Raw genomic sequence first — 15,003 nt, forward strand, 5'->3', positions numbered from 1 at the left:
TCCATCTCCTACATGGATCCCATCAATCCCCCAAGTCACTAGTGCCTTCTCTCCAGAAATTGCCTTATTTTTACTTTGCATATATTCTGTATTTGCTTTTCTATGTGCATGTTGTTTCTTTCTAACAAGCTCCTTAAGCACGGGGACTATTTCTTTTTGTATCTCCAGCACTTAGCACAGCACCTGGCATGTAGGAGATGCTCAATAAATGTCTATTAAATGACCGTAAGTTACCATCCAAACCCTTAGCCTTCCACTACCTCCAAGCACAATGCTATATATATAGCAGGCATTAAACAGGTACAGTGTTGAATGAATAGCTCTTATATTTCTTTTATATTTCCTAGAGTACCAAGCACTGTGCTATGTGCATAGTAAGTGTTCAATAAGCACTTCATGATAGATTTTTATCTTTCTAGGACTGGAACAATTTTGTTCTTCAACTTTCTAGAGCCTTGAAATTTCCCAGATTTTCTTTTCCCACCATAGCTATACTCTACCCAGCACAAGAACCCCTCAAATTCAAAATAGCATCCTACAAGAACAAAGAGATCTCAGCTTATTCAACTTATTCACGATTTTTCAGGAAATCACCTTCATTCCCAGCTCTTCTCCTCCATCCGCTCTGCCAGGACTGGTACTATAGCTCATTTGCTTTGTATTTTCTACCCAAAGCACAATGCCTTGAACATGACAGTCACCTAAGAAGTGTTGAATACATTGTTGCTTGAATTTTATAAAGAAAAAGAGTGACTAAAAGTTCTCTCCTTTGGGGAAGAAGGTGCTTTTCAAGGAAATGGCATTTAGGGAATAGCATCTCTTCCCAAATATACCTGCACAAACACGTGACCTTGGAAAGAAGATTCATTTTTACTTAATTAGGTTAGCAGCATGCTTACTTCTAACCTAGTAGAAACTGCACTTGCTCAAAAGAAAGAGAAATCACAGAATAAGATTTAATCTGTTTTACTGAGTTTCCCTTGGAAAAGCAACTTTTTATAAAAGTGACAAATGTAATATAAGTTAAGAATAAAGTATTTGTGTACATTCATAAAACGACTTTTATTTGAGAATATTATTTCTCATGAACATTGTCTTGATATCCATAACAGTTTGTCCTCAGGAATAAATGGAGTTTATTTTTTGGCCTGTGAAATAATGAAAAAGAAACATAAGCTTAATGTAAAGAGGCTACTTTCCCATAATAGGTAATCAACTTATGGAATTAGCATAATATGGAATTAGCATAATACCATATTTACCATAATAATTCAATTCATAAATCTAAATTCAAAAAAGTTTGGATAAGTTCATAGATATAGATTCATAGTTGATTATTGTGAAACTGGGATGTCCTAGAAGTGTGTTCCTAACCTTTGGGAGGTGCTATGCACCTCCAATGCAATGTGGGAGGATGCCAAGTCCAGAGATGGAATGTAGGAGTGGATGGGTCTGACCAAGTGCTGTGATTGTTATAATTATATATTGACAGCTCACTCCTGTTGTCTTTACCAGCTGCACTCCTTAACTTTCATGTGTCCTTCCTGATGATGATCCACTTACCCAAACAGGTAGAGTATTCTTTGCTTACCTTCTTTTTTTTCTTATGGGCAGAGCCAGACTTCTTGCTGTTTTCCCAGATGGATCTGAAGGTATCTGAAGAAATCTGTGGGGTCACTATAATTTGTAAGTTTGGCAGTTTTCCTCCAGAAAAAGAAAGGAAGAAAGGATGTTCATTTTCCATCTGAAACAGCATCTAGTTTTTTCTGTGATAGGAAAGTGAGGTGTACGTATTTTCCTTCTGTATTATTGCTAACTATGTGTTCTTCCTCCCTTTTGTAAGTTACAGAATCATAGAATTTCAGTGATAGAAATTCAACCTATAGGTCATCTGGTTTAACCTACGACTCATAGATTCCTCTCTACAACATAGTTGACGAGTGGTCGTCTGCCCTTTGCTTAAAGACCTCCAGGAGGTAGGACCCATTACCACTTATAGATGCTTCTATTGTTAGCAATTTTTCCAGACATCTAGCCTAAATTTGACTCCATGAGACTTCTATCTATTGCTATTAGCCTTTGTCCCCTGGAGTCAAGTGTAACAAAAGTAATTCTTCTTCCACATGTAGCCCTGCAAATCCCTGAAGACAGAGGTATCCTGAGCCTCTTCAATGAGTCTCACAGACCATCTAGTCCAATTTGAATCTGAATAGAAATCACCTCTTTGATATCCCTAGTGTGTAGTCCAGGCTTGTTCAAAGACCTACAATGAAGGGAATCCACAGTAAATGGCCAGGTGATAAAGTAGATAAAGTCTTAGACTTGGAGTCAGGATCACCTGAGTTCAAATCCCGCTTCAGGCACTATTTGTATGACCCTGGTCAAGTCACTTAACCTCCCTCAGCTTTCATTTAAAAAGGGGGTGATAATAGCACCTAACTCCCTGGGTTGTTGCATGGAATTAATGAGATCCCATCTATAAATAATTCACTTTGTAAATCTCAAGGTGCTATATAAATTCTAGTTCTTATAATTATTCATTTGTAAGGTGCCCAACCCATCCTACCTTGGATAGCTTCAATTGTGACAGTTTTCCCTTACTTTGAAAACCTGATTCTCCACAACCTTCATCATTTGTTCCTAGTTCTGCCCTCTGGGGTCAATCGGAAGACTTCCATATAATTTCCTCTTCTATGTAATAACCCTTCTTTTCATATAACTCTCCACTTTTAGGGAACATGGAAATTTTCACCAAGATGAATGATAACACATTTTAAGTTAAAAGATGAAACTTAATTATTGTTGTTGTTAAGCGTATCCAACTCCTTCATGATCCCACTTGGGGTTTTCTTGGCAAAGATATTGCAGTGGTTTGCCATGTCCTTCTCCAGCTCATTTTATAGATGATGAAATGGAGGCGAACAGGGTTAAGTGACTTGCCCAGGGTCACACAGCTACTAAGTGTCTGAGGCCAGATTTGAACTCAGAAAGATGAGTCTTCCTGACTCCAGGCTTAGCACTCTATCCATTGTGACACCTAGCTGCCCTAAACTTAATGCTGTCCCTTTACTAATTCAAATAATCAATCAATCAGCAAGCATATATCAAAAGCTTCCTTTTTGGAACATAATTTCAAATTAGAATGTTCTGGAGACATCTTGAACTCAACAAGTCCAAAACAAATTCATCATCTTTGTTCTAACTTACCTACACTTCCCTCTTTCTGTTGAAGTCATCACTAATCTTCTAGTCTGCTAGGTTTGTGACCTTGACTTCTTATTCTTCTTCACTCTACAATCCAATCACTTGCTAAATATTGCCATTTCTACTTCTCCATCTCTCAAATCTTCCCTTTCTTCCACTTACATAGCTAATACTTTAGTTCAATCCCTCCTCACTAGTTGCCTGGATTATTGCAACAGCCTTCTGATTCGACTTCCTGTCTCAACTCTCTCATCACCCCAAAGCATCCTCCACACTGGCATCAAAATGATTTTCCTTAAGCTCAGATTTAGCTTAAGATTTCTTTAAGCTCAAGGGAATGAACTTCATACTCAATAAGCTCTGATGGCTTCTTATTGCCGCTAGGATAAGACAGAAACTTCTCTGTTTAGCTTTTAAAGTCCTTCATATCCTTGCCCCAACCTATCTTTCCAGACTAGCTAGACCTTGTTTTCCTAGCCACACTCTGCAATCCGATTAAAAGTCCATCCCTCTGTTCCTTACACATGACACTCTTTCCCATTTCTGTCTATCTCTCTTACCCCAAAAGCACCTCTTCCTCACCTCTATCTTGAAGAATCACTCTCTTCCCTCAAGGCTCAGTTCAAGAGTCACCTTCTACATGAAGTCTATCTTGGTCCCCTCAACTAATAGCGCCCTGCATCTCAAATTACCTTGTATTTGTTGTCCTACCTTATATTTCACTACTTGGTATTTATTCTGAAAACACATACATGTGTATATATGTCTATGTGTGTATTTTTTATTGTCTCCTCCCATATAATGTAAGGTACTGGCTTATAGAGATTATTTCATTTATCGTACTTGTATCCCAGGAGCCCCTGGTTCAGTGCCTGGAACACAGTGGATACTCAATACTTGTTCACTGATGTTTGATTATGTGTTGGTCAGGAACTGTCCTAGGTGCTGAGGATACAAAGAAAAATTGAAAACAGTTCCTGCCCTCAAGGGGCTTACATTCTTTTTTTTCTTTAAGATTTTTTATTTTTAGTTTACAACACTCAGTTCTGCATGATTTTAAGTTCCAGATTTTCTTCTTCCCCTCCTCGCTCCCTCCCCAAGATGGCATGGAATCTGATACATCTTCTACATATAACTTCGCATTAAACTTATTTACACAATAGTCAAGTTGTAAAGAAGAATTATGACCAATGGGATGAATCATGAGAAAGAAGAAACAAAACCAAAACCAAAACCAAAAACAAAAGAGAAAAAAAACAAAAGAAAAAAAAGGAGAGCAAAAAGTTTGCCTCAATCTGCATTCAGACTCCATAGTTCTTTTTCTGGATGTAGATAGCTCTTTCCATCATGAGTCCCTTGGAGTTGTCTTTAAACCTTGTATTGCTGAGAATAACGAAGTCCACCAAGGTTAGTCATCACAGAATCCGTATATCTGTGGTTGTGTACAATGTTCTCCTAGTTTTGCTCCACTCACTCAGCATTATATCATGTAGGTTTTTCCAGGTTATTATGAAGTCCCTATCTTCCCCATTTCTTATAGCACGATAATATTCCATTACATTCATATACCACAACTTGTTCAGCCATTCCCCAATTGATGGGCATCAAGGGGCTTACATTCTAATGAAGAAGACAACATGTCCATATATAGGTATATACAAGATACGCTAAAAAGAATAGATTCCAGGTAACTTTAAAGTGGAAGGCAATATAGCAGCTGGGGTATTAGCCACGAAAGGTCCCCTGAAGAGGTGGCACCTGAACTAAGTCCTAAAGTATGCTAAGAATTCTTAGAAGTAGAGGTGAGGAGGAAGAGCATCCCAGGCATGGGAAGAGGGGTGGGACAGTCATTACAAAAGCACAGCAAGTAGACCCAATATGGTTGCATGAATGCAATGGACAGGAGTAAAATATAAGGATACTGGAAAGATAAGGAGAGCCAAATTGTGAAAAGCTTTAACTGATAGAGGAATTTATATTTGATCCTAGTGGTAATAAGGACCCACTGGAATTGATTAAGTAGGGTGTAGGTGACACGGTCATACCTACACTTTAGGAAAGACACTTTGGCAGCTGTGTGGAAGATGGATTGGAGATGGGAGAGGCTTGAGCCATACAGACCAGTTGGGAAGTTAATGCAATAATTCAGCCAAGAGCTGAAGAGGACTGGAACTAAGACAGTGATTGAGTAGGTGGAGAGAAGGGGATATAATAGGGAAATGTGGAGATAGGAACAATGAGGTCTGGCAAGCGATTGGTTATGTGGGGTGACTAAGAGAGAAGAATCAAGGATGACTCCAAGCTTCTGAACCTGGGTGGCTGGGAGGGTAATGAAGCCCTCAAAAGTGATGGGGAAGGTCTGAAGAGGAGTGGGTTTATATATGTTTGCATAATTTAGAGCTAGAAGGATCCTTTGAGATTGGAGTTTAGGAAGACCTATCCTTTTTACAAGCTGCTTGTGTTCCCTCTTCCTGTCTGGTCCCCTGCCCCCACTTTTCCATCTTTTCTTTTCTTTGGATCTTCTCAGATCTTGAAGCTTGCTTGCTGAAAACATCACATGTACAACTTTGCTAATGGATATTCCCTCCTCTTTCCCAGTCAGAGATGGGAAAAAAAAATCAGATGTAGCTGAGTAAGATCCTGCCCCTCCCTATGAAAGCTCTTCATTTCCTTGTATTTGTGCTGTGTGCAATAGCAGGAGTGTTGTAGAAAATGTCAGGGGGGCATCTCTTGCCTGCCTTTCTGATACCCTTCCTCTTCCTGCCAGGCCTGGACCCTGTATCTCCCATCCCCTCCATGGGTCTGGTTGTATCTTTGTATTTGGGTGACAATGATGATGATTTGTCCTTGCTCCCCCTTTTCTTTTCTCCCCTCTTCATGCTGCCTTACCCCTCCAAGTTAAGTACTTTCCCTTGAATGAGATCAAAGGCACTCAAATAAAAAGACCTATTGTATTTAGCATCATTGCTGGTTTACTTTTTTTGTGGAAATCTCTGAATACCCTTAAAAAGATGCAACAAGACTGGGGGCCAGGATGATCTAATGCAATCCCTGTAATTTTGCTGGAGTGAAAACACTAAGCCCTGAAGAAGGGAAACTCTTCTTGCTCAAGGTCATGGAAGTCTGGGATCTTAACTCTTGTCTTCTGACTCCAAATCCTGCCTTCTTTTCTATATACCACACTGCCTGTTACTAACCCCCAAAAGAGTGCCATAAAAACTTAGTTTGCCTAAGTGCTCTGTATGACTTAACACAGTATATAAATGTGTGAGCTATTCCAACTCTCCTTAATGCCCTTCAATAAAGTAAAACCACTCATGATTCTGAAGAAACAGCTTTCTGGTATGTTCTTTCATTAAAGGCAGGCTATTAAAGAGTACTTAGTAGGCAATTAAGTAATTTTATTCTATTAATTTAGACTTTATGATACATTTTATATTTAGCTTGTTAATTGGTAAACGAAACTGTTTATTTTCCAGTGGAAAAACAGCAATATAGGCCCTCTTCTCTGAGCAAAACTTCTATTTTCCCTAATTATTTTGCATTGAAAATGGTGCCATTAGAAGTAAGAGGAAGTGTATTTTACCCATAAAAATCCATTTAATTAACATCATTTTGAGAAGCCAGTTCTTCATGTTTATGTCTACAGCTTCATTTGACTCCCTCAGTGTATCTGAAATCATTTCAGGGTAAGGTAAGGTGTAGATGGAAAACAGAAACTCATTCAACATGATTCCATATTTTGTCCCTTGGATGATAAACAAAACATTTCCCATTGTTTCTTTTTCCTTTGGTTTTTTCCCATCGCTTCTTAAAATGTGCTTTATTCTTTGTGGTAGAAAAACAACGACAACAAAAATAAAGGGTGCCTGTCAGCTGGGGAATAGTTTTACAAATTACAAATCACTTAACAAATGTTAAGCTAATGGAATGGAATATCATTCCACCACATTAAACAATGAACCTGAGGAATCCAGAGAAACATGGAAGGACTGGTAAAAATATTATTATTAACTATAAGAATATCTTATCCTCAAAACAGCTGTGGTAGATTGGTTCTATTGTTATCCTCATTTTACAGATGAAGAAATTGAGGCAGACAGAGGTTAAGTGACTGACTCAGAGTCATTCAGCTAGTAAAGTGCCTGAGGTCAAATCTGAACCCAGATCTTCCTGACTCTGAGTCTCAGTCTCTACTCATCATGCCACCGATATAGAATAAAGTAAAAGTGCAGTGATATAATGAGGTAATGGGGCAGCTGGTGGTGCAGTACATGGATTGCTGAGCCTGGAGCCAGGAAGACCTCTGTTCAAGTCTGGCCTTAGACACTTACTAGCTGCATGACCCTGGACAAGTCACTTAACCCTGTTTGCCCCCGGTTTCCTCATCTGTAAAATGATCTGGAGAAGGACATGGCAATCCATTCCAGTATCTTTGTCAAGAAAACTGCAAATGGGGTCACAAAAAGTCCAGTGAAATGACTAAACAACAACATAATAATGTAAAGAAAAACAACCCTAAAAGTCCTCTAAACTCAGATTAATCGCTAAGACTAATCTTGACCCTGGAAAACAGATAATAAAACACTTCTTTTTTTTCAACAAAGAAGGGAACTATGAGTGAGGAATATTGACTGTATTAAAGCTTATTTTTTCCAGTCTGCTTCATTTAATTGTTTTTCTTTGTTACAAAGGAAATTATGTAGGCCCTCTGGATTTATAATGTAAAAAAGAACATCTTTACAAATTTTTAAAAAAAGTTTTAAGTACTTTGAATGTGCATTTCCAGCTTTTAGGTGAATAGTCAATAATTATCCACTCATTATGTAGATTAAAACACTGAGACATTAGCACAATACTTTGCGGCTCCAAAGGTTCACATGACAGTTATTTTCTGTCAACACATATGAAACTTTACACAACTAGTTGACATTATAATGATGTCCCTAATGAAAAAGATCCCTCAGGGCTGAGAAAGAGGGGAAGATGTAAAGATCCCCTTTCATACTTAACTTAAATTGAGATGGATGTCAAAGTCACCTTCACTATAAATTCATGGTACATAACCTCAGGGGGACCCTCCACAGTGCTTGATTCACTGATTCTACCCTACTCTCCCCTCTCTTCTGCTCTAGATAACCCATTCCAGACTCTGCTCTCCTTGTGCCTGCCATCATACCCCACCCACCATACTTACTCCAGCTGACCTAGATTCCCATTTTGATAAGGAGTTGAGACCACTCTTTAGCTGGCCATCACCTTAATTATCCACCACTAGTTCTCAAAATTAGTCAGCATTATGACTCTATCTTTTTTTCCCCTTCTCTTTCTGTCAAGGGAAAAAAATTATCCCTCTTCCTTGCTAAGGCTAATCTCTCTACCTGAGTACTTCAGCATCCATTCCACCCCAAACCCAATGCCAAGTAAAAAACTACAGTGGACAGGATGGCGCAATGGAAAGCCTGCTAGAAATGAGCCAGAGCACCTGGATTCAAATCCCAGTCCTGGCACTTAACTACCAAGTGGGACAAGTCATGTTGCTTCTCCTTGCCTCAGTTTCCTCATCTGTAAAATGAGAGGGTTGAAGTAGATGGCCTCTGAGGTCCCTTCTAGCCCTAAATCTATGATCTTATGATACTCTCTCCCCACTCTCCACCTCCCACACCTGCTTCATTTGCAGGGTTCCTGTCTCACCTAGCACCATGATAGTCCTAGATTACATGCTCTCTAGAAGTGACACAGGAAAGGAAGCTGAGCTTAGGATACATAACCAACCATTCCTGGGAAAGATTTTATATATACAATATATACATATATATACATATATATATATTTATATATTAGAAGAGAGAGTATGATTTTTCTGAGGTAACTAAACAAGAAGATTGGAAAGAAATAGGGGAAATATAGATAGATGATGTAAAGAAAGAATAAGTAGAAAGGTAGACAGATATAGACAGGTAGACAGATAAAGACAGATGGATAGATAGGCAGAAGGAGAATTTATTAAGGCTTTCTGTGTGTTCTAGGCATTAAGTACTATTATATACATACATAATATGTACACATACTATTATTTTTGTTCTATTTTTATCGGAAAAAAATAAGATGAGGGGACCGTATGTATTAATCTTTCACTTTGTCATCCACACATAGAATATTTGTGAGCCTATGCTGCCATTCCACAGACCACTCCTCTCCTCCCCAGAAATTATCCTAAATGTAGACAAGCTGCTTCAAAGAACTAAGCCTAGACAAAGGTTTTTAATCCATGGGCTACAATATCAAAAATTCAAATGAATTATTTTTAACAATTATAGTTATAAAGCTGATGCCTGGAATAACACCTGGCCAGAGCTAAGATTATGCAGTGATAGTAGCAGACAGCTAGTCAGGCAGACTTACTAACTCATGTTTACTAATTAGGTAATTGGGGAGAGGGGTAAATATTTGGGTGGGTACCCCCTGAACATTTGGGCTACTTTTGATCCCTAAGACTCGTATTGGATGTCTGGGCTTTAGACATTGTGCCTTGCATTTTGGTTGCCAGCAAAGTTTTTTTGGGATGCTAAAATCAAAGAAATGGGAAAGCCCATTGATGGAGCAGGAGTAAGGCTGGATAATCATTACTGATTACTACTGGATTGGGAGACAAGGTATAGGGCCAGGTTAAGAAATTGACTATTTAATTCATCTTTTTCAAAGGAAGGAAACAATCATTTATCAAGTGCCTCCTATGTACAAGGCTGAGCTATCTATCAGAGTCTAATAGTAGCCATTTAGTTTCCATGTTTAGGTTCCTTGCTCCCACCATGCACTGGCAAGTGGGATCTCCTACTTTGCCTCCTATGCTACTTTCCTGACTTAGCTGAGTCAAGAAGGAGCCTGTCCTCACAAAAATAGCGGTTGTCTTACTCTCTATACTATATCCATGTATATTATCAGTTTTCAAAGACTTGGAATTCAATAATAAAATACACTTAACACAAACAAGACTGAATGCAATTTTACCATTTTTTGATGATTCACATGACACTGGAACATCTTATAGTATTTTGGAGGCCATAAGAAATGAACCTTGGTTCTCATTTTATGTGTTATTAGAACACTACTTTTTTGAGCTTTCTGGGTGTTTTGTGTCTAACTAAACATGAACTTACTATGTCTTTTCAAGAAGGCTGTGAGGAGATTGAGCACAGAAAAATGAAAGAGAAATGAAACTAACAGAAATGTACAACTTTGCAAATCAACAGGCAAAATGGGGCCAGTTATGGTTGTCCTTTCTAACCACCTTGTGCCTCAGTCCATTGCTTTGTAAGCAAAAAAGGTTATAGAGCAGTGAATAATATGACATTTTTAAAATAGAGGAATTCAGTAGGGTAAGGAAATAGAAATACTCTACCTTTTTTTCTCTCCTTTAATGCTTCCAGTATATGAGTAGCAGCAATTTCTCCCAGAACATTATTGCCAAGATCTATTTCCCTTAAGTGGTCAGAATATTTTATAAGACTGTATTAAAAATGAAAAAAATAAAACTATTTTAGATCAAAATATGGTTATTCATAGAATACAGTCTAATTCTTTTTAAGTGTTGCCTTTTCGTATTTGCAGCACACCACTATAGCGGCCTCCTCCTCTACCTCCCCCAATTGACAAATTGTTCTCTGAGCTGTTTCCTCTTTTTTCTTAAAAAAAAGTTTGTTATTCTAAACTTAATAAACACTGAATAAAATGGAAATTTCCATATACACAGTAGAATTGAAAAAGAGGATTGTACATGAAGCTGCAATCTCTATTATTTACAACTTGCTTTCCTTTTTAATTATGTAGTAAATTCTACCTGTAATTTTAAAAGCTGTCCTGTTTGTGCTTCTCTCTTGTTCTTCCTTATGTTTTCTTCCGAGGGCAAACAGTTTTCACATACAACTTTGGGAGCTAAATATCATGGAATATGGTCAGATTTATAATCTGATAGATTCTAAGCCTGGTGTCTTTAAAACCTGGCCCACAAATTAGAAGCCCATACAAACACACTGCAAATTACCTTGTAGTTATTAATGGTTGTCTTATATAACCTTATATGTTTCTTCTCAGGTAGAATGTAAGCTTCTCAAGAGATTATTTTACTTTTGTCTTATCCTCAGTGCCTAGAAGAGTACCTGGCACATAGATTGATTGATAGACGGATTGAATAAAATTCTTATCTTCCTTAAGCTTCTTCTCTGGGATCCAATTTAAATTCATTTCTCCCTTCCTTCTCTTCCTTCCTTTCCTTCCTTCCACCTAGCTTGAGAGGAAGGCAACACCCCTACATTTAGCAAGTTAAAATGGGACTTGGAGTGTGATCATATTCACTTATAGGTCACCCAGTCTCAGCCTGCCACTTGACTCATTGCTTTTGTATTGTTGAACTTTAAAGTAATTTTAGAGTATGTCATGTTGTTTTATTTATTAACTTCCCACCTCAATCAGTCAATCGCTAAACATTTATTAAGCACCTACTGTGTGCCAGGGATTGAGTTAAGCACTGGGGATACAAAAAGAAACAAAAGATAATCCCTACCTCCAAGGAGCTTGAAATCTAATAGGAAAGGCAAGAAAGAAACAAATATATACAAACAATCTATATACAGGATAAAGAGGAAATAATTAATAGAGGGAAGGCACTGGAATTAACAGGGTTTGTGAAGGACTTCCTATAGAAGATGAGATCTTAATTGAGTCATAAGGAAGCCATCAATGAACTAATTAGCTTGAGCCTACACTCCAGATTATTAAATATTAATTCTCCAATAGTAATTACTTTTACTTATCCATATTTAAGAGCAGCTAGGTGGCACAGTAGATAGAACACTTGGCTTAGAATCTGGAAGACTCAGCTTCCTGAGTCCAAATCTGGCCTCAGACACTTAGTAGCTGTGTGACCCTGAGCAAGTCACTTAATCCTGTTTCCCTTAATTTCCTTATCTGCAAAATGAGCTGGAGAGGGGCATGGCAAACCCCTCCAGTATTTTTGCCAAGAAAACCCCAAATGGGGGGTCACAAAAAGTCAAACATGATTGAACAAACATAACATTCATAATTAAATATTAAACTTACCTAATGCTTTATATATGTATATACATATATTTAATTTACTAATAAGTGGAATTAATAATAAACATACATAACTTTTATCTATTTTGGCTATTATGGCTAATCACAGCCTGACCCTTCTCAAACCATTAATATGTAGTTGACTCTTCTTCATTAGTTTGGAAACTCAAATCATCTAACTCATTCTAGATAATGATTAAAGTCTCTTAAGCATCCTCCCAATATGTTTCCTTAGCACTAGCATTGCTTTCTCTTCAATAGTCACAGCCTTTCAGCTTCTTCAAGCTCTTCATAGAATTCTATTATAGGTCCACAGAACTCCTCTTTCTAGGTTTTCCTCTTAAAATAATCCTTAATACAGTTGTCACAAGAAAAAAAATCCATCCTCACTTTCTTTATCTCTCCCTTAGCTTCTTCATGAATCACAGATAAAATACAGACATTCTTCATCACTCCCTAGGGAAAAATAGCCATATTCTCATTTGTCACTTTCACACTCTCCCTATTCTTCACAAATTCATCAGTAGATCCTCATGTCTCATTTGTCACTTTCATGCTCTCCCTATTCTTCACAGATTCATCAGTAGATCCTCGTGGATCAGAGATAAAGCATGTACTGTTTATTCCTTAATTTGATAGGGAGAGGCACTTCAGATTAAGCCATTTTCTCAACTGGATTTATAGTAATATATTTCTCAACGGATTTTCCCCAATTTCTAATACACAACCATTTTTTCTCCCAATAGTCTATGTCATCTTTTGAAGTTATAGTAATGATATCTGATTCTCAAAAAGACAGTAGTAGTCTCTATAAGTCTCTTTAAGATAGACAGTTGAAACAAGGGTTACTATACTTTTCTTCTTCCTTCCTTCCCTAGTTGTGAAATGAAAACATCAAACAAGATAGTCCATAATGTTCTGCCCCATCCCATCCCATCCCATCCCATCCCATCCCATCCCATCCCATCCCATCCCATCCCATCCTAAAAGGTAGACAGTGAGGGTGGATGGTTAGAGCTTTCCACAAATGGAAGTAATTAGTGTTAAGTTTATAAACTGAGAAATGGTAGGTGAACAGGTTGAGATTTAAAAGTAGGAGAGGAGGAGAAAATTGAGGAAAGAGGATATTGAAGTGGCAAGAGAGAGATTATTGTAAAGATATGAGGTGAGGGAAAGAAAAAACCCATTCATCTTTCCACTTTGATGGCTTCACATTTAAACAGCAAGATTCCACCTTGTGCTTTTCACACAATAGGCCTTTAATAAGTGTTTGCTAATTTAAATTGAATTTGCTGGAGATGGGTTTAACAATACCAATATCACTAAAGATTTTTCTAGTCTTTGGAAATGAAACCCCTCAGATTTTTCTCTGACTGGTCAACCAGGAGCAGATAATGAAGAGGCTAAAAAGAACCCAGTGATGAAGACAAACAGTACTGAGATGAAAACAGCATCTCCAATTGTTGGAGCTGCTGTAAATTAAACCACAACCCCAAGAACCATCTGTCCTATTCAGAGTGACACAGCAAACCCCATGGAGGGTGTCCTTCCAAAGTGGTGGGAGAATGACAGCAATGTATGCCTCCTTCCCAGAACTCAGGAAGATCCTTATTCCTTCCCTGCTTCCTTGAAGATTAAGCCTGCTGTTCATGTTGTTGCATTTCTTGTCCTCCTGCATTTCCACTATAAAGTCCTATTTTCAGGCATTTATGACTTCGTTCTAAAAGTGAGCAACAGGAAGAATTAGGAGTACAACAGCTTTGCCCAGATACGATGGTTTAAGAAGATGAACAATGAGAAGAAATCCTCTGTCTCACATTGAAAGTGTTTTCTGGTACAAGAGCATGAAAAAGAGGAAGCAACAAAAATCTGTGTCTGTGTTCTTGGAAAGGCCTCCAGAAAAAGTTGGCAACAGGTTGATCATGCTATGAGATATTTTAACTACATTATTAAATTCAAAAAAAGAAAAGAAAAGAGAAGTTTTAAAAAGACTCTCATTAGCACATCTTGTAATGCACATTTGAGGAGCAGGATAATAGCTGACAACATAGAGGTTAACAAACACAAGATTTGTGCTGCTAGTCAGTTTTTTTAAACAAAAATTTAATTTAATTTTTAAAAAATGTTATTTTTTGGTTTTGAATTTTCTCCCTTCCTTCCACCCATTGAGAAAGCAAGCAATACAATATCCATTATACATATAAAGTCATGCAAATATAAAGCCATGAATCTGCTGGTCAAAGTTACATAGAACTTTTTTTAAAAATACTTCAGCAAATACCTTTGAGAGAAAAACCTCAAAGAAACAAGGACAGAGGAGAGAATATATGAAATCCCTACATGGGGTCTTGTGCTTGGTCCCAGTGCCAAACACAGAGTCAGTGCTTAATAAATACTATTTGACTGACCACTAGTTAACTATGTTAAGTAAAAAAAAATACAGTGTTTGTTTAGCATAAAAAGATGTGTAGTCTTTGGGGGATGCTGAAGAGATGTGAGTCATGGAATACCACAAGTGACCCAAGAAATAAAGTTGAGGGTGAACCAAAGTGGGAAGAGAAATATGCATAATGAGCATGAGTAGGTTACAACATACATAAATCAAAAAATCGCTCAAGTGAAGGCATGTAAAGGATAGCATCAGAGACATGTGTGACTAGAAAAGATGGACCAGTCACACAGCAAGAATGAGGGATGGGTAAT

At 37.7% G+C, this 15,003-nt stretch overlaps 1 protein-coding gene across 1 annotated transcript in view; it reads right to left on the reverse strand.

Moving 5' to 3' along the window:
• Window positions 1–1,136: 1,136 nt before the first annotated feature.
• Window positions 1,137–15,003, reverse strand: part of LOC118847096 — a 46,022-nt gene continuing 32,155 nt past the window's right edge. Inside the window, exons 9-11 of the mRNA XM_036755700.1 lie at window positions 10,607–10,713; window positions 1,592–1,704; window positions 1,137–1,148 (exon numbers count right to left, since the gene is read on the reverse strand). Of these exons, the coding sequence (XP_036611595.1) occupies window positions 1,137–1,148; window positions 1,592–1,704; window positions 10,607–10,713 (232 nt within the window). The remainder of the gene's footprint in view (window positions 1,149–1,591; window positions 1,705–10,606; window positions 10,714–15,003) is intronic.

Source organism: Trichosurus vulpecula, chromosome 4, assembly GCF_011100635.1.
Source record: "Trichosurus vulpecula isolate mTriVul1 chromosome 4, mTriVul1.pri, whole genome shotgun sequence".
In the NCBI taxonomy this organism is placed as follows: domain Eukaryota; kingdom Metazoa; phylum Chordata; class Mammalia; order Diprotodontia; family Phalangeridae; genus Trichosurus; species Trichosurus vulpecula.